Source organism: Lepisma saccharinum, chromosome 1 (assembly GCF_977018435.1).
Source record: "Lepisma saccharinum chromosome 1, izLepSacc3.1, whole genome shotgun sequence".
NCBI classification, from domain to species: domain Eukaryota; kingdom Metazoa; phylum Arthropoda; class Insecta; order Zygentoma; family Lepismatidae; genus Lepisma; species Lepisma saccharinum.
Window position 1 is genome coordinate 135,555,043 of NC_139229.1, and position 27,555 is coordinate 135,582,597.

The 27,555-nt window shown below is 41.4% G+C and overlaps 1 protein-coding gene across 2 annotated transcripts in view; it reads left to right on the forward strand.

Annotated features, from left to right (window-relative positions):
- LOC145988872 (uncharacterized) overlaps positions 1-27,555 on the forward strand; it is a 70,290-nt gene that overhangs the window by 33,158 nt on the left and 9,577 nt on the right. The window contains exons 6-8 of one of the 2 annotated variants that reach the window (XM_083124135.1): positions 427-633; positions 4,620-5,239; positions 6,637-6,918. In XM_083124135.1, coding sequence (XP_082980261.1) covers positions 427-633; positions 4,620-5,239; positions 6,637-6,876 — 1,067 coding nt within the window. In that variant the 3' untranslated portion in view covers positions 6,877-6,918. Of the gene's footprint in view, positions 1-426; positions 634-4,619; positions 5,240-6,636; positions 6,919-27,555 lie in introns of those variants that run through there. The other variant, XM_083124145.1, reaches the window with a different exon arrangement.

A 27,555-nucleotide genomic window follows, 5' to 3' on the forward strand; every position in this document is an offset into this window, starting at 1 on the left:
GGGGGTCTTCTTTTCTCAGAAGCATTTTTTTACAAAAATCGTAGGTTTTACACAGTAACAATAAAATTTTATAGACATTTTGCCTTAGTTTTAAGTATTTCTATACAGTCAAAACACCTCTTCATTTATCGATTTTATAATATCATCAATTACACTACTTGTAGATTAATATATTTCTCCCCCCACCAGTCTAAAATGATTTCGCACCCTGCACTTCTAGCAAAGCCGCCATTCACATGATATCGGTACGACTGATTACCGAAGATGGCCGTTTTTTAAGCCGTGAACATTCCGATAAAATTCCCATTTAAAGATATTGTACTGGCAAAACTCGGGAAGGGATATAGTACGAAGTATACAATACAAATACTTGTGGAAAACTTCAAATGAAGGAAAATTGTTAAATTGATTTCCTTTTTCTTTCAGCTCAAAACCCGTATGCGCAGGTGAAGCAAACCCACTACCCGTTTGAGCCAATTACATTTCGGCAGTTCCTCTACAGCCTGCTAGAGATATCGTGGGTTGTATATGGAAAGCTAAATAATGGACTGACATATATTTCTGGTCGTCTGGCGTCAGCATTCTGTAAAGTTTTAGAAGACGATATATTTCCCAATGCAGGCAAAAACGTGGGTGAGTATTTCACCTTTATTATTCATTTGCCGACTGGGAGCAATCGAACCGTACAATAAAAAGTAAAGTAAAGGGTTCCCCTGTGCTATAGCACCACGCCATGAAGACGTATATGGGGTGTGGGGGTAACGCCCCACACTTTCTTGATCCGGTCGTGAGTGGGGGTGATGTGATCAGCATCACGCCCCTGACCGCCTTTACCCCCCAGGGTTTCCCCCAGGTACCCATGTTATTCGACACTGGGTGGGCGCCAACGTTAGAAAAGTTCCCGGATTTGAACCGGCCGGGGATCGAACCCGGGACCTTTAGCATGGTACTGAGACGCGTTACCGACTGAGCCACCGCGGCCACTACGAATGAGAGAATACCAAACATCAATTAACTACCTATTACTTTCAAATTGATTTAGAGCCCTTCTCAGCCTCTCCATTACCTACCAGCAACAACCTTGACTTTTCAAATTGATTCTGAGTACTACTACATACACCCAACACCCCAAAACACCCTCTAATTTCTTTAGCAACCTCTCTAAATGTTTTCACAAAGGCCCACTTTATCGTCATTTTGGCTCCATTATTTACTCTTACCATATAAGAGTTCCTTGGAATGAGATATGGAAATCTTTAGAGAAGAAAGTAGTGGATAAAAACCGAATAAAAGCAATCCAAAGTTGGTACAAAGGATGCAGATGCTACGTGAGGACAAGAAACCACCAGTCAGAGGAATTTGAAATAACAACAGGAGTTAAACAGGGAGATATACTATCACCATATCTATTTATAATCTTATTAGATGAAGTAATAAAGGAATGCCATATAAAAATGAAACAATTTCATGTAGGATACTGGAATATGAAATCAATTAAACTAACAGAGCTCACATACGCTGATGATATTATACCAGTGACGTGCACTGAGGAGTAGCTAGTCTAGCAGAGATAGATCAATCAATCTCACATCTCGAATTATATTCAAATCACAATATTTATTGTCTTGTTAAAGCCACCACAGCTCAACTTCTTTTCCACGCACTTCTCGTCCATCGGTGTTCTCCGCGGGCAAAGCAGGCTGGATACCCTAGCTCGCTCTTCTTCAGCCAGGCCAGTTTCCAGGTAGAAACGGCCGGCCCAAGGAAAAGGAATATTTCTACCTCTACTTCCCTTGCCCCCACGCCCCCCGCTGCAATGGTTGAAAGCCCAGGCTTTCAGGTCCTCCAGTCTATCTCCTATAGGACAGATAGGGGATTGGTTTCTCATAATTTTTTTGTAAATCCTCTAAAGAACACAGGGTAAAATTTTCTGCAGTACTTATGTTCTCTGTATTTACACAACCTTTTACACGTTGTACAATATGTGTGTATGTATAATATGGGAACGTGTTATGTGCAGACAATAATGTTATGCTTTCTTTCTTTCTTTCTTTTTTTCTTTTTCAAATATGGAATATATAATGATTAAATTACAAATATGTGCTCAGGCTCTCTCTGACTCTCGTTTTAGTAGTGTTTTATTTAAATATACTAATATATTGGCCTGTAACAGTCATAAATACGGATGTATTTATTTGGGCAAGAGAACGCGTGTTCATATTGTTGTTGGTTTGGTTTAGTTTACTTCGCTTTTCTGACACATTTGGTTATCGCAAAAATGAGGATTGAGTGATGATATGATGAAATTGGTGAAGGGACCTCATATGAACAATCCAGGCCAGGATTCGAACCCGTGATGAGTGCGCATTCTTGTCCTATGTGTTGCAGTGAATAATGAAATAATTTGGAATGAAAAATGTATCTCAGAACTCAAAAAGTCAAATGAATATCATTGAAGAAACTACAAAAAAGTGTGTTGTGTTTTGTTACCTGTCACCAAATCAACCAAGCGCGGGGGAGTGGTTATCACAGCGCGCTACGACACTAGGAGTTCCGGGTTCGAACCCCGACCCGGGGATGGGCGTTCCCTGTGCTCGTCCCTTCATCAGTTTCATCGTATCATCTTCACAATTAACCAAATGTGACAAAAAAGCGACGCTAAGTAACAAAAATGAAATCAAATCATTGATTGATTGCTCAAATTGGTTTATTTTACTTCGCTTTTCCGCCACCTTTGGTACAACAAAATAGATGAAGGAACACACACAAAGAACACAAATGGCCAATCCGAGATTCGAACCCAGGATCTCTGGCTTAGAGTCAAATCAAATAGTTTTTTATTTTCGAATGTGGGTGGGGTTTACGTGTACTTTTTTCTAGTACTCATTCATAATTTTGCAATCTTTTCCTGTTATTGACATTCTTCTTTTTTGAAGGAATACTGACCCTAAAGGGAGGAGGGGTGTGACTCACACCAACCCCCCCCCCTTGAGCACGCCACTGACTGCTACCCCAAGTGTCGACGTCACCGCACGTCACTGTATTATACTAATAGCTAATACACAGGCTAGTTTACAATATAACCTAAATATTCTTAATGAAGAATTAAAGAAAAAGAATATGGAAATAAATACAGAGAAAACTAAAACAATGATAATTAGCAGAGAAAAGACAAACCATAAGATAAAACTGAATAACAAACCTTTAGAACAAGTGACAAATTTCAAGTATCTTGTAGTAATTATAAACAGTCAAGGAAAAGAAGAAGAAGAAATAAGAGATAGAATCATGAAGACAGGAAAGCTATATCAAATGATAAACCGAGGATTTTTAGGCAAAAAAGAAATATCTACCCAAACAAAATTCACTGTATATAAAACAATTTATATACCAACACTTACATATAGCAGTGAAAATTGGACAATGACTGGAAAACACCTGCAAAGTGTACAAACAATGGCAATGAGGTACCTTCGAAGAATAAGTGGGAAAACCAGGAAAAATCGGATAAGGAATCAAACCATTCGGCAATCTTTAAATGCTCAGCCACTACAAGAAACAGTTGAACGTAATCAACTCAGATGGTTCGGCCATTTGAGCAGAATGAGTGAGACGAGACTGCCAAAGCAGATATGGGAAGCACGTCCACAAGGAACAAGACCAAAAGGAAGACCAAGAAAGACATGGAATATGTGTGTCAAAGAGATTTTGGAGAAACGAAGCATAAGATGGAAAGAGGCACAGGAAAAGGCGTTAGACAGAAACGTCTGGAGAGCTCTCTGTAACCCCTCGACACCGGCAGGTAGAAGAGGACGCAACTAAGTAAGTAAGTAAGTATTTACTCTTACACATTGTGGCATTTGTAGGGGGGATGGGGGAATTGTTGGATTTAATAAGTCTGGCTAGACTTGGCATTGCATTCATATGTATTCATCACTATGAGACGCGTATTTAGCGAAGTCTCTAACGTAGATTCTCTTATCTACGAACTGTAGTTAAGAGTTAACTTGCTTAAGTGAAGAGAATGAATGCTACTTTCAAATATGTATGTGTAATTTAAATAAAACTTAGTAGCTTTTCAGTAAATGGCACACCGTGTATGCTCAAAAGTCATAGACCCCACCCTGAAGGTCACTGCTACTGCTGTTCTTTCTGTTACTACGGATACTACTTATTATATGAATTATATTTACATAATATATTTTTATTTGTTTATGTCTGAGATAGAAGATACCCACGAAGTAGGCGCTACTTTCTACGAGAGACAACCCTTGTTATTACAACTCCGTGTCAAAGTGCAGACTTGTGTAATAACACTCTGCTTCAACTGATCAAGTGTGAAAAATAGGGTGTGGGATCGAAAAGATGGTAAAAAAAATCGATGTGAATAAAGAGCCGACTCCAAACATAACCCAAGACCACGAAAAGCCCTTTTTAGATCTTCAGTGAAGATACTGAAATGATTTAAAGATTAACCTAACCTATTTTTTGTATTACAAAATATTGCATGTACTTTAGAGTGGGTGTATGTTTCACGCTTTTACCTCTGGCAAAGTGTGGCAACACTACGTTGCTCTTCTGAAGCCAAAGCTTATTTTGAATACCTCTTCTCGTTACAGGCAATGTTCTGTTCGATTCCCGAGATCTGTTGCCCATGAGCCAAGTGTATTTGTTGTACACGAACATTGGCGAACCTCACAGCGCCCGAAACTTCCTCAAAACGGTGTACCGGGAAAAGATATTCGTCCCAAAAGCCCCTGCCGTGGACGTCAGAAATTATCAGTTTGGCTGCAACGTCATCGGCCACAATGGCGTACTTTTCCTGCCACGACGCGACAAGCTTCCAGAAAAGGACGCCGCGACGGTAGCCGCTGAAAGGCAGCAGGACATGACGGACATTCCTACGGAGAATATTTCATTGTCGCCCAGCCAAGAACTGGAAAACAGTTTGAAGGAAACCAAGAACGACGAGGAGGAAATACCCAGCATAATTAGCCAGGAAATACAGTGGGCTCCGGATAGTCAGGTGGAACTGGACAGCCAGAAAAGGAGGGAATTTGTTCGGCTGATTAGGCGACGAATCAGGGCACAGCTAGAAAGCAAAGGGATTTCCATGGACAGTACCAGTCACATTTCCTGCCTCCGAAACGTCCAACCGTCAGAGATGAGGAAGATAATGGTCATGATTTGTCCTGGAATAGGTCCTGAAGAGCATATCACGAGCTACATTGATTATGAGGTTAGCAATTTTTGTGGCAGTACTTATAGCTGTCTGCGCAAATGTGTCTAAATGGTCGTACAGGAGGCATGTGCATAGTGCATCAGAATATACAGGGTGTCTCCAAAAGTAATAGCTCAAACTGACACAGGTGAAAGTACACGATAATAGAAGCAAAAAAGTCTCAGTAAACATGGGTCTGCAAACGAGCCGTTTTCGAGATAATCGCGAATGTGTGATTACAAGCCGCCACTGACTTCATTGTTTGTAAACGTCGTCCTAGTTGGTAAAATGCTAATAACACAGTAAGAACAGTCATTGGAGACCTCTTTGACGTGACTCTCACAGTACGGTTAGACTGGGTACTAATTGCATCCATCCTGTTTTATTACAACGCCACTTCTAGGAAATGTTCTGTTTTGTAAACAAAGTAAACCTCGGAACGCGCAAGGAGTAAAGCACTCGGTGTTTACAAAATGCAATCAGTGACGGCTTCTAACCACACATTCGCACACATTATTAGCATTTTACCAACTAGGACGACGTTTACAAACAATGAAGTCAGTGGCGGCTTGTAATCACACATTCGCGATTATCTCGAAAACGCCTCGTTTGCAGACTCATGTTTACTGAGACTTTTTTGCTTCTATTATCGTGTACTTTCACCTGTGTCAGTTTGCGCTATTACTTATGAGACACCCTGTATATGAACACATCGGTGTAAGTTACAACATGTCTCTACACTCTGCCACAGTTATCTCTGGAGCAGGCGAACGCAAGTAGTGACGCGAGACGGCTCCACCAATGAACACGTGAGAGGAACGGGATTGCGTGGAGGGAGGAAGGCGACTGCAGTTACCAGTCTTCACAGTAGCGTGTACTGCTTCGCTCTGCCCACTCATCCCTCTTCTCTGGGCCTTGCTCCAGAGATACCTTGGACAGGGTATAGGTTGTGCGCACACGGGCGAGGATTTGTGAGCAAACAGGTGGGGAGCGGGTTGGGGGTAGACCTGAGTCGCACTCGTGCGTCCGCAGTTCTACAACAGGAGGTAACGAATTAATTATCAACTTCTGCGGAGCTTTTAACCTTCAACCAACCCCTTTCACATTGGAGGGTGCCGCTCCTACTTTTGAGTTTGAGTTTCTGTTTTAAGTCCATTCTATGCCCAGATAGGCTAATGGGGACTGGGCCTATAGTTTAAAGTTGTATCCGAATCTGTGCCTCCACCGGGTATCGAATCCGGGACTTCTTGATTTCAAGGCAACGACGTTACTGCTACGCCCTCTGGCTGTTTTCGTGCGTTTGTTTTCTGCATTTTAGATTTTTCATTTTCTTGTGCTTGCATATTTGATTTTTTAAAACTTTTTATTGGCGTTACAGTTATTTGACTTACTTAATGTTTCCTTTTTGGTTTCAGTTTACTTTTTTAGAGTTCTACGAAATACTACTTGAGTGTGCAAAACACAGCGCCGGTAAGATAGCATGGATCCGCGAGCAAGCTATTCGGGAGGAAATAATTCAGGAGATCGAGCTCGCACGGCGGTCGGAGATCGAGAACCGGAGCATAGAAAGCAAGGTAGCAACTTCCGTCAAGACCACTCTGAGTGGCAAGAAAGCAGAGAAAAGGGCAGAAAGAGGAAGAAAGAAAAGTGGATGATTCCGCTGGGATTTTGCGTTCAACTACCTCTACGTTAATTCTTTTCTGTTGTAACAGTGTTAATTAATAATACGTTTGTTAGAATTGATTGCTTTTATTATTTCTTGATTTGTCATTAATACCTGTTAATAAATGGGAGCCGCGGTGGTCTGGTGGGTAAGGCGCCTGACACGTGGATTTCAGTGGCGTGCCCTGGCTTTTCGAAAGGAGTGGGTTACGTATGCTTTTTTTTAGTAGTTAATCCTAATCTTGCCATCTTTTTCTGCATCTGACGTTTTCTTTTTTTTTTTCGAAATACTTGGGGACCTAAGGGGGGTTATGACCTCATCCAACCACCCTTGGGCACGTCACTACCGAATTTCATTCCCACAGTAGGTGATTTCAGGTGGTAATTTTATAAGTCATGAAGCTGTTCTTGAATTCACCCAGCCTCTAATAAATGGTTCCCTGCCGGACCGTGGTGCTGATCACATCACCTCCGCGCCTGCACCACTTCATGTTGCAATGTGCAAGGGGAAGTTTTACTTATTATTTTTTCTTACTTGTAACAAATATATACAGCCATGAGTAGTGCCGAAAATTCTTTAAGTGGAATATTTTGACGTCATCATAAAGAAATGGTTTAAAGGAGAGAGAGACAAAGAAAATGAAATATAAAGAAGCGACAGAGAAAGAAATAAGGATACGAAAGAAGGCATGGAGAAAGTCTTGTAAAGGTAACTTTATGCTCAGATAGGCTATAAGCAAGACTGTGTCTACAGCTGAAAGTGAGAACCACACCACTGTGCAATGTGTCTCCACCGGAAAAGGGTTAAAAACATTGTGGAAACCCTCTACTGACACACACACACACAATTTTAGCTTATGATGTTAGGCTAAGTTATGTCAAATGGCTAATTACTTCAAATATTTTTACCACATTTCAAATATCTCGTTTTTTAATATTGTAACCCTTTTCAGAGCAGTTTTTTTTTAGTTAGGGGGTCCCTTTGATGTAGAGGCTGATTCCTGGTCCCTCCCCCCCATCGCAATTTCCCCCCTAAATCCGAGCCTGAATGACAGGAAGGAAAATAAAAGATGCGATTGATTGAATTGGTGTTTTAAGTCCACTTTATGCACAGTATGGCTAATCGGGACTGGAACCACTATGTGCCTCCACCGGGTATCGAACAAACAATAAAAGATGCGAAAAGAAATAAAGAGAAAACCAAGCGATTTTTTTAAATGAAGTGGAGAGAGAGGGGAAGGAAGAAAGAAGAAAATGTGTGTGTGTGTGTGAGAGAGAGAGAGAGAGAGAGAGAGAGAGAGAGAGAAACAGGAACAAAATAGAAAAAGAAGTAATCTAGAAAAGAATAAGTAAGAAATTACGAGAGAAGAATCCGAAACACTAAAAAAGATACAAAGGAAAAATAATATGAAGGAAGAAAAGAGGTGCAAATAAGATAAGAAAGGAAGAATTATACCGCGTTTGTTACAACCTGTCCCCTTTCCCGCGCTAGGGAGCGCTCGACAGTTTCGGTGCCAATGAGAAACGAGGAAAAAATCGTCTGCTGGGCAGCGAGGAGCGAATGGAAGCCAGAAGAGAGGCGCTTACGTAGACGCTGTTGCGACGTTGCGTATTTTAATTGGCTGCCTGGCTTTGACTTTCCCCAGCACCGAGAAAAGCCAGGGAGCAACTAGCGCGGGAACCGGGACAGGTTGTAACAAACGCGGTATAAGTACGCAATATTTTCTTATTTATTCCGAGGGGGGTTAATTGCCCTGTCCCTCCTGCTACGGACACTCGTGGATATGAAGTCACCAACGAAGAACAGCACTGACTCTTCGATCATTGTTTGTCAGCAACAATCAAGACGTAATAAGGGATTTTGCTGCCTGACAACAAAATCCACTGTTCTTCCATATCCTTCATATTGGACAAGGGGAGTCAATGATCATTCAAAATGACTAACCCCGTAATGGACTTGTCTTTAATTAGTTATGGGAAACCTGATGTGCGAGACCACTTTGTTTGTAAGTAGATGCAGCAGTACTGCAAGTTTTCATTCCAAAAAGTAAACAATCTATTTGAAATTTTGAAAAAATTATATACAACTTTGTCTTGCCCTGCTTGAAGCCTTCGACTTCGACAGTGTTGGCCTCGACAGAAAAGTAAGGAAAATGGAATATTTGAAGGACAAAAACAACCATGGGCACAGACAGAAAATTTTTCCATGGGGTGGGGCGGGGTTAAAATCAAAATGTTGCTCACCGAAGTGGGATATCTATTGACATTATATTTACGTGTCATTATAATACTACGTTAAGGGAAAGAAGAAAGAAAGGATAAATAATAAGAGAAAGGAAATAATCATAAATTCGGGTGCCAGAGATAGAGAGAGCTAAGTTAAATAAACATAGATGTAGCAACCATATGCCAATATTGAGCTGTAATATTATGATTGCTATGGTAAATAAACAGCAGATATTCCAACAACTTCAAAATTTACGTCAATAAATAACTTCCTTCACCTCGCATACATTCAAAATACCTAAGTTTTAAAAATGATAGAAAATATATCTAATAAGAAACAACTGTCGGTTTGCACACAAACTACAAACTACAACATTCAGCAAAGAAATCAGAGCGTTCAGGAAATACAGAACCATACTCTACAATATAAAACTCTTTTTTCAATTTATTGGAGGAGGGGTATCGAAAGTTTGGGTTTTCATTATTACGTACACTTTGTGCACAAATAGACTAATCGGGACTGAACGTTTTATTTAGGGATACGAACCAGTATGTGCCTTTACCGGTATCGAACCCAGGACCAATTGGTTTACAGGGGTTATCGAAATTAATCTATTATTTATCTAGCTCTTTCCAGTCACTTCCATTTTGTTAATTTTACGTCTGGCTTGACGCTGTCCACCCCTAACGAAGGAGGCTGTTTTTAAGGTATCTTATGTCACATGAATCGTTATCTGCAAGTGAACGGTTCACAGTGACGTGCACTGAGGAGTAGCTAGTCTAGCAGAGATAGATCAATCAATCTCACATCTCGAAATATATTCAAATCACAAGATTTATTATTTTGTTGAAGCCACAGTTCATATGCAACACTTTTTCACGCCCTTCTCGTCCCTCGGTACGTTCAGCGGCCTAGCTCGCTCTTTCTCCGCCTCACAGTTCCAGGTAGACACGGGTTTCCGAAGGGAAAGGGAAGATTTCTGGTTTTACCTCCCTTGCCCCTCGCCCCCGCTGCAATGGTTGAAAGCCCGTGCTTTCAGGTCCCCCAGTCTATCTCCTATAGGACAGATAGGGGATTGGTTTCCATTCGATTTCTTTGTAAATCATCTAAAGATCTCAAGCGAAAATTTTCTGCAGTTTTCTGTTCTCTGTGTTTACACAACATTTTACACGTTGTACAATATGTATGTATAATATGGGATGTACTTTTATTATTTATGCAATTGGAACGTCTTATGTGCAGAGAAAAATGTTAGCTATGCATTTTTTAAATATGGAATAGGCTATATAATTATTAAATAACGAATATATGCTCACGCTCTCCCTCACTCTGGTTTTAGTAGTCTTTTATTTTAATATACTAATCTCTTGGCCTCCAATAAAAAAAATGGATAAGCTAAACAATCAAAAATACGGATGTATTTATTTGGGCAAGTGAACGCGCGTTCTAATTCTTGTTGTTGGTTTGGTTTATTTTACTTCGCTTTTCTGCCACATTTGGTTATCGCGAATATGAGGATGAGTGATATGATGCAACTGATGAAGGGACCTCACAAAGAACAATTCAAGGCGGAATTCGTGACGAGCGTGCATTCTTGTTCCTATGTGTTGTACGTACAGTGTCTCTCAAAAGTTTTAGGACAACGACATTTTAAACTAGGCAACCCAATTTACACAAGGCGTTGGTGGGTTGCGTGTAGAGTTAGGCTCAATTTCAGGGTTGCCACATGCACAATAGATATTTATAAAATACGCGAGAGAAATAAAAACAAGTATTATTGTATAAAATTATTAAAAATATCACTATTATATCGCAAGTGACAAAATTCTTTCTCAAAGAAAAAATATAGGATCTCTAGTATTTCATCGCTGATGAGTCTCCAGAAAGGAAAAGAGGTGAGAGAAGACGAGAGGTGAGAAAGAACAGGAGAAAGAGAAAGCGAAAGGAGAAGAGGAAAAGTAGAGGAGAGAAGAAAGAGAGGATGGACGAGGAGAGGAGATGTAGTGAGGAGGATGGAAGAAGATTATAGGAGAGATGAGGAAAGTGGAGCAAAGAACATAAGAGGAGACGAGAAGAGGGGAGTGGATAGTAGAGTAAAGGAGAGAAGAACGAAAAGAAGAGGAGAAGAGTGCAGTGAAGTAGGAAATCTAAAACAGGAAAAGAGATACGAGGAGTGGAGATGAGTGGGATGGAGATAAGATGCGAGAAAAGCAGGGAAGGCGATATGAGATAAAAGCAGAGCAGAAGGAGGGGAGAGAAGAAGGAGAAGATAAGAACAGAAGGGACTGAAGAGAAGAGATAGTTGCAGAAAATATCGTCTCAGCGTCAAGAATTGATGCATTGGTCAAATTATCGACATGAAACATTCAATAACATTTTGAAATGTATTGGAGAATGTATTAGATCGGTTCAAAATGACTTTTGGCTTAGTTCAGAGCAAAATAAAATCTTCCATGTAAGATCTTTGATTTTACCTGCGATTGTATCACTAAAAATATGAATGTAATTTTAATATTTATAAGAATTATCCAATTTTTGTCCACTTCTCGGTTCGTTGAAATGGAGATTTTGTAATTTAATATTTCCCCTCCCCCCATCGTTAATTCCAAACTGAATCATTCCGTTTCACACTGCGTGGACATTGAACACAATTGGAAAGGTCTAAAACTTACGAAAATTTTCTGCCACCGAAAGGGTTTGAACCTACGACTATCAGATTGACAGTCCTGAACGGTAAACACTACCCTACAAGCTTTCGCTCCTGAAAGTAAGTAGAAGGAGCTGACCAATGTGAAATGTAAATGCAACTCTCCTCCTACATGTAATGTGCAAACAATACTTGTTTGTAACAAAGAAAACGAAGGTAGTACGACTCGGCGAAAACATTTAATGGAGAATTACTCATGATGAGAACTTTTCATTCGATGTTTGCGGAGGTATCCTTGCATTAAACTCGAGTGGGAAAAGGGGTAAAATTAGTATGTCCTGAATTGCCACAAATATAAATACACTATGTGGAAAAAAGTCATTGGACACCCCGGTTTCAACTCTGAAACGAACTCCTCACGGAAAAGAGAGTACAGACGGGTATATATAGGGCAGCAGGAGGCTTCTCAGATCATTCGCTGATAAAATTACGGACAGGAAAGAGCTCAGCATGTTTCAAAGAGGGATCATAGTAGGCTGCTCCACAGGAGGCATGAGTATACGTAGCATAGCTGATGCCCGACAGGTCCCTAAATCAACTGTAGCCTTTGTCATCAAGAAGTGGAAGGAAAAGGGACACTGCAGCAATGCACCACGAAGTGGAAGACCCACGAAATTGGACGACCGGGACAGGAGAGTGCTGAAGAGGCAGATTCGGGAAATCAGGACCCGTCCGATGCATTCGATTGCAAAAGCGTTTCAAAGTGCAACCAATTTGACTGTTTCGACGAAGACACTTCGCAAGGAGGCCCATGCGATCGGTTATCATTGTCGAGCCACTGCCCACAAACCCTTGATAACAAAAAACAATAAACAGCAGAGACTACGCTGGTGTAAAGAGCGGAGAAACTGGACGGTGGAGCAATGGCAAAAGGTCCTATGGAGCGATGAATCACGCTCCACACTGTTTCGATCAGATGGGAGAGTGTTGGTATGGCGATTACCCGGAGAACGTCTGTTACCCGAGTGTGTAGTGCCGACAGTGAAATAAGGTGGTGGCGGCATCATGTTCTGGGGCTTTTTCAGCTGATATGGCGTGAGTTCAATGGTACCTGTGTATGACCACATGACGTCTGCGTCCTACCGAGATATTCTCGACAACTCCATGCTCCCCACGTTGTGGCGTTTCCATGGAAACGAAGAATGTGTGTTCCAGGACGATAATGCGACTTGTCATGTTTCCAGGGCTACCACGGAGTGGTATGCAGAAAATAATGTCAACCGACTGGATTGGCCTGCTCAGAGCCCTGTCCTCAACCCTATCGAACATCTATGGGACGAACTGGAGCGCGGATTGAGGTCGCGATCGCCTCGCCCTTCTACACTTCCAGGGTTGGTGGCTGTACTGCAGGAGGAATGGCGGAATATCCCCCTCGGTGTACTACACGACCTTGTGGCCAGTTTACCACAACGTGTAGCTGCTGTTATCGCTGCCAAAGGTGGACCGATCTCCTATTCATTGCAAGAAAACTGATGGTATCCGCTGACATGTGGTGTCCAATGACTTTCTTCCACATAGTGTAGTTATTTCATTAATATTTGTCAATGTCTTTGAAGCAGTACACAATTATCGTTAGAGTAACATAATTCACGATCTTATACATGGAAATATCCCTTTGAACATGTGTCAATTCATTTATTTTGTTTATTTTTTATATATTCCATATGCAGAACATGTAGTCACTATACACTGCTATTACAAATAATGTTACCATGCTCTTGTTTAATAGAAGGGGATTTAAAAAAAAGAAAAAAGAACACCTAGTATGGAGGATCGAACCTGGGATCGCTAGCAGCCCAATCGAGAACTCTAACCACTTTTTTTTTTCTTTTTAAATTTTCTTTATTGAAATTAGCTACTTCTTACACAGATTTTACATTTGGACGTCAATTTCAAAGGATCACATGTAGGAAATTTGCATACAAGGCTTTACAGGTTATCTGATCATTGTGATAATATTGTTCACTGGCATAGAATTTGAATGACAGTTTTTGTAAATGAGGTTGGTTGCCAAGCACATAATAGACATAATGTCCTATGAGAAATTGCACTGCACGTGTTCTTGTGAGAGGAAAATACTGAAACTCTGGAGTTACTATATGGTTCACCGTGAAGTCATTCGGAGAGCGGCGGCATATGATTCCAAGTAACTTCTTAAGGTGTTTCCAATGTTCCACGACTGTCACACATGTCGTCAGTCGATGCACTAAGGTGTCGTCCTGTGCACATTTGGTACAATGGGAGTTGTCTGCCATAAGGTATCTCTGCAATCGTACTCTAGTGACGATAGCATCGTGTACAGTTAAGTACCATATGGAGCGCACTCGAGTGGGGAGGTGGGTCGCCGATATGTTTCTCCACACGATGTTCCAGCGCACACTGGGGAATAATGGGACAATACGCGGAATATGTTCCATCCGGGTTTGCAGCATTTTTGATAGAGATTTGACTGTTATATCAGAAGGATCCACACTTGGAAGGGACATCAACATGTAACAAATTTCCACTATGGTTGTTCGTAAATAGAGAAATTTAGTGGGTATAACACCTGGGTAAATTGGGGCACATAGTTCCACTTCATCCAGCATGGAGCGTAGCACACGAGCCGTAATGCTATCTTGATTCTGGACTATCATGGTGATATGGCGGTGCAAAAATAAGGCTTGCGCTTGTCGGTCGATACTCAGCAGGTTTAGTCCTCCAAGGCGAGTTGGTAGGCATAGTGTGTTATGAGCTACATGGAACAGGTGACCGTGCCAGAGAAAGCGTGATCATTCTCCGGATTCTCGCAGCCGTTTGGGTAGGCACGGGTAGTATTTGCGCCACATACCATAGTTTCGAGAGTGCATAAGTGTTGACATATTTGATTCTAGCGCTTAGTGACAGTTGGCGGAGTCGGTTGAAATGTAATACTGCTTGTATTTTGGGCACTATGGTTTGAAATGTGTGGTTGGAAGTCTCGACCAGGTTTCTCGAGAAATAGATCCCGCGTACTTTCAATACGTCCGTCACGTTCATTGGGACAGATTCTGTCCAGTTCCTTGCCGTTGTCCCCAAGGGTAGTATTTTTGATTTTCTCAGGTTGAGACACAAGCCTGTATTTACTCGTAATTGTTCCAAGATTTCCATTAGGTTAACATAATCCTGATGATCACGCACCGCCACTGTGACATCGTCGGCGTATGCAAAAACTCGGTAGGTCATGCCATACGCTTGTATTCCTTGTAGTCGTTGATTTATTTGGTGTAGGAAGGGACTAAGAGCTGTACAGAAGGCGAGGAGTGAAAAGGGGCAACCTTGCCTAACAGAGCGTTGAAGAACAAACGGCGAGGATAATGTTCCATTTACACACAAATGTACCCGAGCCTGGGTGTATAGGCTCTTTATCGCTTCTACGAAGGATTCTCCGCATCCAACCTGAGTTAAATGCCGAAATAGATAATGATGATACAATGAGTCAAATGCTCCTTTGAAGTCCAGGGCTACTAGAGCTGCTTCCGAGTCAGGGGCTTCATTCATTACAGTAACGATGTCTCGTATGCTAGTGAGAACGGTTGTTATATTCCCATTAGTTCCGTGCACAAATTGATGAGGGCCTAGTAGGGTAGCTGCATAGTGTTGTAGTCGGCGCGTTAATATTCGTGCCAATATTTTATAATCGGCACATAACAAAGTGATGGGGCGATAATGTTCAGGTGTTAAGGGATGTATCACTTTCGGGATTAAGACCATGACCCCTGTCGAGCTTGTACGACCTAACTTCTTCTGCTCAAAACAGGCATTGAGCCACCGCATAAGCAGGTCTGCCATGGTAGGCCAAAATGTTTGAAATAATTCAATCGGTAGTCCGTCTATGCCCGGGGTTTTTCCTTTTTGGGCTTGTTGGATGGCCGCTTCCACTTCTTCCTTAGTGAACGGTTGGTTTAAGATGGCTTCATCTACCCCTGATAGCGTGGGGATATCGGGGTATGTCACGTGTTCTTCTTCCGCCTGGGGTGCCTTAAATTGTGCTGCATAGTGTTCATATAGGCATGCACGAATGTCTGAGGGTTGTGTGAGGCATTGGTTCCCTTGTTGCAATCTCGTTATGAGTTTCCTTTTCCCACTTCGCTGTTCTGCGCTTACATGGGCAATACTGGCTTGTTCTTGAGGGTCAATTGTTGGGAGACGACTTCTCACCACGAAACCTGCCATTCGCTCGTGGTGCATCCTCAGTAGGACCGATTGTATACGTTTCAGTTCCTGCAGGACTGGGTCGCCCCGTATGAGTTGTTTCGTCAACTCGCGGAGTACGCGATAATAGAAGTTGTATTTCTTATGGAAATCCGTATGCATCCAACGTGTGTATGCTATACAAAAATGCTTGATTGACGGCTTCAGGAATGTGTCCCACCATGTGATGATATCAGTTTGGCGCCTGCTCATATTTTCCCATTCCTTCCACTTTTGTTTGAAGGCTGTTCGAAATTGTTCATCTTGGAGAACCCGACTATTAAGTTTCCAGTATCCCCGTCCCCGAACTGCAGTTTTGGCGTCGATTGCCATGTCTAGTTGCACACTGAGGTGGTCGGTGAAGCAAGTGGGAAAAATCTTTATAGATGACACTTTGGGTAATAAGTTCGCACTTACATAGAAACGGTCTAATCGACTGGCCGAGTCTGGACGTATGAAGGTGAATCCTTCCAGTTGTGGGTGCTTGGTTTCCCAGACATCTTTTAGGTGAAAGGCCTCGACCAGGGTAGAGAGACTAAGGGATGAGTTAAACCCTGGATATTGATCTTGTCGTCGTAACACACAGTTAAAATCCCCAGCAAGGACAATATGTTGGTGGTTGCCCCTAAAGCTGTCGCCACTTCTGTTGCATAGAAAGTGTTTCGTGCCTCGCGGGCCACTGATCCTGAAGGCGCATAGATATTACAAAACCAGATTTTACCTATTTCGACGCAAGTAATTCGCCCAGAGGGATGCAGGAAAGTTTTGTTAACAGGTATACCTTGTCGTACCAAAATGGCAGTACCTGTGGCGTTGTATGTGAAATTATTATATATAGTGTAGTCGTGGCCACATGTAAAATCGTCTGTACCGACCTCTTGAAGGAAAAGAAGATCGAGAGCACTTTGCTTTATATAATCGGTCAAGGCATGGTGTTTGACTGTAGAGGATAGTTTGTTCAGATTTAGTGTGGCAAAATGATACACGGGAGCCGTCATATAACACACTAATGATATAAACAACCAAAACATTGCATGTACTTACAGGTTTCCTGAAGAATCGGTATTTAGAGTGGTCGTCATCGTGGGGTTGGGGGGTGTTTCCAAAGGGTTGGGCACAATTGGGGTCAGGGTATACTTCACTGGCGATGGTGAACGCTGTTCGTTCGTTTTCTTCGCCGGGTGGGTGAGATTCTGGTCTGTGCTACGTTGCTTCTTCCTCTTCTTCTTTCCCAGTATGGGTGAAGCTGGGGTCAGCAATGATGGGGGTTCTAGAGTCAGGTCCATGTTTGTCGTCTGCGAAGAATCTGCATCTACTGGTGGTGAGTTCTCGATGGTTTCCTCAGGAGTCATCTGCGTAGTATGGATAGTATCGTCATTGGCAGATACTGGAACCTCCATGGAATCGACACTAGGCAGGGTGCTGTTTTCTTCGGTCGGCGTTAAAGGGACACCCTGTATTATATCGGAACTGGCATCTACAGTTGATTCAGTTTGCGTCTTGGTTGTTGGAACTGGAAGTACTGACCGATCATTGTGTATCACTTCTTCAGCGCTGTTGAGGTTGAATGGGGCGGGTCGCACTCTCCCTGCGTACGAGTTATCACTTTTGCGTGCTGTTGGCCTCTGGCGACTAGGGCATTGGTTAAAGAAATGATCGACCGCGTCACAGTAGGAACACGTACGCTCTTGACCATTGTACGTGACCCAATATCGGCCGCCACTGATCGTAACATATGAAGGTATCGCACGGGACAAGTTCATCTTTACTAATTTTCTTCCGGTTCTCACTGGGTATATGTGGTCTTTCGAATACGTTTCGTCATCAAGGAATATCACCTGTCCATAGTTAGTTAGTACAGAATAAATTGCTTCATCTGACATTTCACTCGGCACGACGTGCAGCCGCACTATCACATGATTTTCATCTGCCCACGTCATTATCACTTCATGTTCGCCGTCATCGTCATTATACATATACACTCCTTTCGACTCGCGTAATAACTGTTCACCCGTTACTTTAGACAATAATTTCACAAAAACACATTTTCTATAATAGTCTACTTCTATACTTACAACCTGTTCTGGTTTCAGTTTCAATTTCGTACTTATCCAGCGATGTAGTTCATTTGACGTTGGCTTATATCTCACTTCTCTAAAGTTCAATTTCAACGTGTTCACTCGCTTAATGGCCATTTTCAAGACTTCAGTTTTGTTCGACTGGACGATTACGTAATACACGCACGCTGTCTCAACTACACGCTACGGGAGAGAGCACCGATCCAACTTCCTCCTTTCGCGGTTCGCGCGAGACTGTTACTACACCACGCCCTTACCTTCTATTAAAACAACAATTTTTAGGTATTCTGTCCCTCCAATATTGTAAATGTCGTTGGGTATACATGTAGTTGAACTTTTACTTTAATTTTGAATTGCTTTCGTGTAGTATAGCAGATATGTTCGAGAAATTACTTTCGAAGTAATGAAGCAAAACGAGAATTTTGGTACGAACTTGTGAAAATGCGAGATATTTCTTCTAACTTATTATTGTGATTAGACATTATTAATGGAAAATATATAGAGGCTTGAATATTGCAGGACGATATTATTTTCCTGTGATACTACAACAGACGAAATGCTTGTTTACTGACGCAAGTCTCTTGTTCAGAACAGTCTTATGAAATGTATTTGCTGTTGCGTAAGGTAACACGAAAATATTACACCGTTTGCGAACTACCAAATATGAGCAACGTTAGACGTAAACAGGCGGAAAATTTTATTCGTCACATTTGACAGTATTAGTCAAGAGAGACTCGTGGGACACTCTGTTAAGGTGCTGGACTAAATCCTTCTTATTTTTCTTCCTCGACGAACAATAATTTTTAAAGTAGAGCAACAGTCGTTCCGCTCATTCTTATTTCTTTTAAATTCTTCCACGTTCCTTTACTTGGGTTAAAAATAAATAAAAATATTGCTTGCATTTCTGTCATTGACGTAGACCAGGCCCGTACGAAGGATTCCTTTGAGGGAGGGGCTAGACCCAAATTTATATATACTATATATAAGAGAGAGAGAGACAGATATTACAAAATAGTTCAAATAGTGCAAGCGCCATTGAAAAGTCATGATAATTCTATGTTTAGAAAATAATATATTTATAAATTAAATGTTGCATACTAGGAATTATTATTACAATAAAGAACATGTCTAATTGTGAGTTAAGAAAAAACTAATAAAGAGACATTCTCGCATCACGATTGCAGTTCGAAAAAGTCGGGACAGGGATTGAAGGTAAGGCACTGTCCTGACTAAATCGGTGGATCGGACGTCTGCTAGCCTTGCATTATAGAACTAAAACCATCCATTATTACAGACTGAAGTATTTTGCGCAAGAAACAGATTAATTTATGTAAGAACAAAATTGAAATTTTTACACATTTCTAAAATCGACTGTTATTTTCGTAGTTATTGATTGGTTCACATTTAAATATTTCAGGATTCAAGGGGGCATGGCCCGCATGCCCCCCCCCCCGGGTATTGGCCTGACGTAGACGGTGGAAGAGAAATTTTGAAGAATCTTTCTATTAAATTTATTATTTAAATCCACCTTATGCTCAGATAGGTTTATTGACAATCCTAAACTTTTCGTTTAATAGATAATATTTGGTTTTAAACGACGGTAGAGCATTGGTCGAATTTCCTTTCATGCTCTTTTGAGAGAATATATACTTCTACAATAGCAATCGCGTTCGAAAACGGTGAAAAAGAAAGGCACACAAGCTTGGTAGCGTAGCTTGCTCGCGGTCAAAGTGACTCACTCACGTTATTCAAGGCCGCTTCTTATCGCAAAACACTGTGCGTCGATGCACAGTGTCTGCACCCAGCAAGTTACAAGTGACTAGAGTCGAATTTTAAAGAGAATCTGAAGAATGATAGATTTCATCAGAGGCGGCTAGGTGGGCACTAGCTCAACATGCAATAGTTTAAGTGATAATTTCTGACAAACAAGAAACCTTATTGAATAAGTCAGTAAACAAGCATTTCGTCTGTTGTAGTATCACAGGAAAATAATATCGTCCTGCAATATTCAAGCCTCTATATATTTTCCATTAATAATGTCTAATCACAATAATAAGTTAGAAGAAATATCTCGCATTTTCACTAATTCGTACCAAAATTCTCGTTTTTCTTCATTACTTCGAAAGTAATTTCTCGAACATATCTGCTATACTACACGAAAGCAATTCAAAATTAAAGTAAAAGTTCAACTACATGTATACCCAACGACATTTACAATATTGGAGGGACAGAATACCTAAAAATTGTTGTTTTAATAGAAGGTAAGGGCGTGGTGTAGTGGTTAGAGTTCTCGATTGGGCAGCTAGCGATCCCAGGTTCGATCCTCCATACTAGGTGTTCTTTTTTTCTTTTTTTTAAATCCCCTTCTATTAAACAAGAGCATGGTAACATTATTTGTAATAGCAGTGTATAGTGACTACATTGTTCTGCATATGGAATATATAAAAAATAAACAAATAAATGAATTGACACATGTTCAAAGGGATATTTCCATGTATAAGATCGTGAATTATGTTACTCTAACGATAATTGTGTACTGCTTCAAAGACATTGACAAATATTAATGAAATAACTATTTATATTTGTGGCAATTCAGGACATACTAATTTTACCCCTTTTCCCACTCGAGTTTAATGCAAGGATACCTCCGCAAACATCGAATGAAAAGTTCTCATCATGAGTAATTCTCCATTAAATGTTTTCGCCGAGTCGTACTACCTTCGTTTTCTTTGTTACAAACAAGTATTGTTTGCACATTACATGTAGGAGGAGAGTTGCATTTACATTTCACATTGGTCAGCTCCTTCTACTTACTTTCAGGAGCGAAAGCTTGTAGGGTAGTGTTTACCGTTCAGGACTGTCAATCTGATAGTCGTAGGTTCAAACCCTTTCGGTGGCAGAAAATTTTCGTAAGTTTTAGACCTTTCCAATTGTGTTCAATGTCCACGCAGTGTGAAACGGAATGATTCAGTTTGGAATTAACGATGGGGGGAGGGGAAATATTAAATTACAAAATCTCCATTTCAACGAACCGAGAAGTGGACAAAAATTGGATAATTCTTATAAATATTAAAATTACATTCATATTTTTAGTGATACAATCGCAGGTAAAATCAAAGATCTTACATGGAAGATTTTATTTTGCTCTGAACTAAGCCAAAAGTCATTTTGAACCGATCTAATACATTCTCCAATACATTTCAAAATGTTATTGAATGTTTCATGTCGATAATTTGACCAATGCATCAATTCTTGACGCTGAGACGATATTTTCTGCAACTATCTCTTCTCTTCAGTCCCTTCTGTTCTTATCTTCTCCTTCTTCTCTCCCCTCCTTCTGCTCTGCTTTTATCTCATATCGCCTTCCCTGCTTTTCTCGCATCTTATCTCCATCCCACTCATCTCCACTCCTCGTATCTCTTTTCCTGTTTTAGATTTCCTACTTCACTGCACTCTTCTCCTCTTCTTTTCGTTCTTCTCTCCTTTACTCTACTATCCACTCCCCTCTTCTCGTCTCCTCTTATGTTCTTTGCTCCACTTTCCTCATCTCTCCTATAATCTTCTTCCATCCTCCTCACTACATCTCCTCTCCTCGTCCATCCTCTCTTTCTTCTCTCCTCTACTTTTCCTCTTCTCCTTTCGCTTTCTCTTTCTCCTGTTCTTTCTCACCTCTCGTCTTCTCTCACCTCTTTTCCTTTCTGGAGACTCATCAGCGATGAAATACTAGAGATCCTATATTTTTTCTTTGAGAAAGAATTTTGTCACTTGCGATATAATAGTGATATTTTTAATAATTTTATACAATAATACTTGTTTTTATTTCTCTCGCGTATTTTATAAATATCTATTGTGCATGTGGCAACCCTGAAATTGAGCCTAACTCTACACGCAACCCACCAACGCCTTGTGTAAATTGGGTTGCCTAGTTTAAAATGTCGTTGTCCTAAAACTTTTGAGAGACACTGTACAGTCACGGACACTGCCGGCTTGTAACGAGTCCATTGAAAGGCAATGTATTTATTACAAGCCGGCAGTGTCCGTGACTGTACTCTGCCTGAAGTGAATAATGAAAAAAATTAGAAATGAAAAATGTATCCCAGAACTCAAAAAGCCAAATGAATATCATTGAAGAAAGTAGAAAAAAAGGTTTGTTTAAAGGTGTGCTTTGTTACCCATCGCTTATTCTAGCTATATACATTTAATCGGAAAAAGTAGCTAAGAGCTTGGAAAGTCGTGAGGGACAATCATAAACAGAGAATTCTAGGCTCCTTATTTCACAGTGCACTGGGAGGAAATTATTTGTATTTTCTTCTCTCTTCTATCGCTTTACCTAATTTCTGCCATGACGATGAACGTTGATTAAATTAAACGGGTGAAGAGTGGTTGCAAGGAAACACTCATGTACAGGCAGGGCTCAAGCCCGGATCCTTCAGTAACGAGATCGTGAGATGGGGAAATTAGGGATTTCAAGCAATGCAATTTTTTTTGGATAAACGTTAATCATATATAAAGATGGTATTTCAAAAATTCAATTGAAAGTTACTACTCAGGAAAAATGCAGTTTGGTTTACCGATACCCACGTATCCGAATGGTTAGCGCCTTCCTCTCATGTTTGTTGTCGGCCGACCTCAGTGGGGAGTGCAAGTGGTCCCGGATCTGTACCCGATGGAGGTATATAGTGGTTCGGATCCCACATTAAACTATAGGTCTAGTCCCGATTATCCTTTCTGTGTATAAAACGTCAAATTAACCATCAAATCAACCAACCGTGTGGGAGCGGTTACCACAGCGCGCTACGACACCAGGAGTTCCGGGTTCGAACCCCTACCTGGACATGGGTGTTCTGTGTGTTTGTCCCTTCATTAATTTTGTCGTATCATCTTTGCGATTAACCAAATGTATCAAAGAAGCGAATCAAATCAAATCATTCATTGATTGATTATTTGATTTGATTTATTTTACTTCGCTTTCCGCCATATTTGGCTAATCGCGAAGACGATACGATAAAATTGATGAAGGACACACAAAGATCACCCATTGCCAAGCCGAGATTGAAACCCGGCATCTCTGGCTCAGTAGTCAAATCAAATCGTTTTTGATTTTCGAAAGTGGATGGAAGTTATGTGTACAATTTTTTGTAGTCATTCCTAACTTCGCAATTTTTCCTGTATTCTTCTTTTAGGAATACTGGGCCCTAAAAAAAGGGGGGGGGGATTATGACCCGTTGGGCACGCCACTCATTGCTACCCCCAAGTGTCGACGTCACCGCACGTCACTGACTGTTCACAAGACAAGAATACTCTCTTGTACATGCGTGTAAGGGACATTTCAGACCGAAGGAACAAGCGACACGGGAGTTTCGCACAAAAGTGATAAGCGACACGAGTCCCTTCAGTCTATGAGAAAGCATTCGCCGCGCATGCACGATGCACGGCTCAGTCAAAGCGGCACCTGTCGCTCGTCCTGGGCTGTTTTCTCAATACCGTGCATCGTGTGATCTCTGTGTGTTGTTCGCACATCCGCGGTGAATGTTTTCTTGAGAGGAGAAAGACCCGTGTCGCTCGTCGCTCCGGTATGAAATTCTCGTGACATTTGTCGTCTGCCGCTTCTGTCTGAAAGTTTCCTTAGGTTTCGACGTGCTAAGAACTTCGCAACGCTGGATGTCGTGGCAATCGGCCAGCAACCACCCGCCGACCATACACTGGGATAGGGAAAGAGTCAGATACAGCACTCGAATCGCGTGTAAGAGGATAAGGAGGCCTCCAATGCCCTCTTGAAGTGACAGTAAGCGAGTACACCACCGCGCGGATAGACGCAATTTACATCCCGTGCATAGGCAAACATCAGAAAATACTCTGGAAGTAATTTGCTTTGTGATTACATTATGTAACTATGATTTAATAATTATTATTGATGTAAGTCCAGAAATATGTGGTGGTTGCGTAATTTTGCGACCAAAGGAGCAGCCGCCACCACTGTTCCCGCATGCTTGGGAATCTGGAATCAGGATCTCGGCGCATTCAAAACAGTTGGAACGAACACAAGAGAAATGGACTATCGATTTTAATCCGTGTCACCCTGTACCTGCTTACCTTAGATGAGTTCCCATGTGGTATCGAACACATACCAGAATTCTTCAAACACAAGAGAATGTGCAGCAAACTCAACATTGTGCATTAACTCCAATCCGACACCAATTTTCTTATCTTTGAGGGGTGAGTAAACAAATAAATTCATATTTCTTTACGGTCAAATCACATTGGTTTCATGTGTTTATCGTAGTTAATGTATCGAAGGCACTACAACCATGAAAAGTTGTAGTTTCTTATCAATGGGCAGTAACGGAAATTTCGGCTCCATCTGGAACTTGGTTTCGTATGAGGTGGTGTGGTCAACAGCACATTCCAACTGCTTCCTTCTCCCTCAACCCTTCACTCAGGGACCCATCCACTAAGATATTTGGGTGGGTCCAAGAACTATTTGTACCGTGGCTGAAAGTTCCCACATGCGATGACGTGTTTCAATGCTAGGGCCAAGTTGAAGTCGAATACGCTAGCTTTTTGCCCAAACACAGTTCGAAAATTTTGAAGGCACTAAGATATCGAGCACATAAAAGTCTGTAGCAGGGTGGTGCTAGGTGATGTGCAGTCGTATCTCAATGTACCCAACATAGCAGTACTCAAAATGGAAGGGGACATGAAGGTATCCCCTCATGAAAATTTACACAAAGCATCCACCTTGCCATCATGGACGTCCGGAGGGGGGGGACCATGGCCCCCCTGGAAAATGAAAGTAAACCAACGATTATATATTCCACACTTATAATTTCATTTCAGCCACAATCATATGTGTTAATTATTGCATTTAATTTCATAAATTCAAATTTAAGGTATGTTTTTTAAGGGAACAACACTATTATTGGGGAAAATGTGCCTTGTTTGCCCCCCGCCCTGGAAAAAATACCATCCTTGCCCCTCCATGGAAAAAATCCTGCGGACGTCCATGCTTGACATCATGTTGAACCATAGGGGCATCCCACCCTCTTCTTGCCCCAAGGTCCGATCAAGCATCCTCCAACTCGGGGTTTACCCAAAATTTTCCATCTGGAAAAGTTTGTATTTAGAGGGTAAATGAAGAGCCATAATCATCATAAATTGGCATTGCGAAATTAGAGGTATGCTATTTTAGTGGATAAATCAATGACCCCCCCCCCTACCAATTTGCACTTCAAGGGCTTCATCGTAGTAACAATTAGCTGATATTTGTAGTTCTTCTGTGTTCAGACGAATACATGTGTATATGGCTGCAAAACAGGGGTGGCGACCATGAGATTTAGTCCACATGCAAATCATAAATAGCCTACATGACAAATTTTCTAAAATAATTTAGGTAGAGACAGTATCGCACCAAGGATTTTTAAAATTGATCTGTAAATGGGGAAGGGGAGGTTTTCTTCTTTTAAAAAAAAAAATTGCCAGGCCTATATTTCTCCCGTGTATACTGTACACAGCACCATGCCATGAAGGCATATTTAGGGGGTGTGGAGCTAGGGCCCTATACACATTCTCGACTCGGCCATTTTGGAGGTGATGGTGACCACGCTCCGGCTGCCTTTACCCCCCTTCCCCCAGGTATCCATTGATTTGAGGCTGGGTGAGTCCCAGAGCTGCCATGTTTCTTTTTTTTTAATGAAAGCTGGACTGAACGTGGGTGTGACCCGCACTATCCCCCCTCCCCATTCGAGTACACCAGGAATCACATACAAAGGGATATATGGAGGGGGTGGATATAATACGAGACGACAGAAATTGAAACAGCTAGAGAAACAAAGCCAGAAAGAAGGAAACACTGGAACGAATTGTGTAAACAAGAAAGAACTCTTGAAAATATTCCGCTCACCTTTGAGCCCATCCGAATGAAATTTTCTGAGGTCACTGCTGGAAAACACGTAGCAGAGATGCTTTGTAGCTTTGATTGGCATTGTAGAAAATATAAATTTAAATATGAACCAACCACCATACCAGCAGCCACGATGCTATTGGATGCTGGTGAGGGTGACATATATGGGAAAGCAAAACGAACGAAGGTCAAGAATCACTTCCTCCCGGATACGATGAGGCAACGTTCACCACACAGTTGCTCTTCACGTCTCGAAGGAAAGTCGGATTTCATCTCGATTCCATCTTAATGTATCACTTACTCAATTCGTCATTCCTTTCCTCCCGCTGGTGTCATACAAATAAGTTATTTCACAATAACCTCTTGAAGAGTCTCTTTCCCCTCTATTTTCTCCCTACCTGCCGTCCTCAATGGCGGAGTGGTTAGCTCAGAGCGCTACAATGCCAGGGGTCCCGGGTTCGAATCCCGGCCTGAGCATGGGTATTCTTTGTGAGTGTCCCTTCGTCAATTTCATCACTCATCCTCAACTTCGAGTTTACCCAAAAGTGGCAGAAATGCGAAGTGAAATAAACCAAATCAATCAATCTCCCTACCTAGAAAGAGAGAGAGAGAAAGAGAGAGAAAAGTAAAATGGAAAGAAAAAGAACCTGCCCCATCTCTCCTCATGCCTATGGGGATGTCGGGAGAGACAGACAGGCTTAGAAGGATATAATAATTGGTTGAACTAAAATAATTACAAAGATTGATATAAAGATTGTGATTGAAAAGAAGAAAGAGAAACAAAAAGAGGTCTACCCATCTCTCTCTCCTTAAAAAGCCAGATGGTGGTACGTCCTGAATAGCTCACGTCTCAGTCTCGTTTTTTTACCAAAGATGTCCATCTCAATCACGATTTTCGAGACAATGGTTCGTTTGTCCTCTTTATCCATCCCAACAGGAATCCTTGAATGGTAATACAGAGTGTCCTACTCGTAAGGGACCCCGGAAAAAGTGTTATAAAAATCTTAATAAAAGAGGATATGAAACCAAATTTGTACATGACATACCTTTATGGTTGAGAAATGAAGGTACATTACAAGAAGTGCTGGAAGTGACCTCCCCCCCCCCCGTAAACACAGTTCAACACGGCGCTGCATGTTCGTGAATGTTGCTGCCAGAGTATCGGCGTGACTGCCTGGATTTCACGGCGGATGTTCTCACGTAACTCGTAACTCTTGTACACACACCTTAAAGGTAGTGTGTACAAGAACAAACCACACACCATCGCCAAGTTCACTTCCAGCACTTCTTGTAATGTACCTTCATTTCTCAACCATAAAGGTATGTCATGTACAAATTTGTTTCATATCCTCTTTTATTAAGATTTTTATAACACTTTTTCCGGGGACACTTATGAGTGGGACACCCTGTACAATAACCTTATGGTCGTGGTATTTTGATACACTAATTTCAGGGATTGGTGGTGAATTGCAAATTTACAATTAATTATTGCTTAGGCATATATATATATATATATATATATGTGAAAGTTCTTCTGCTCATGACTAT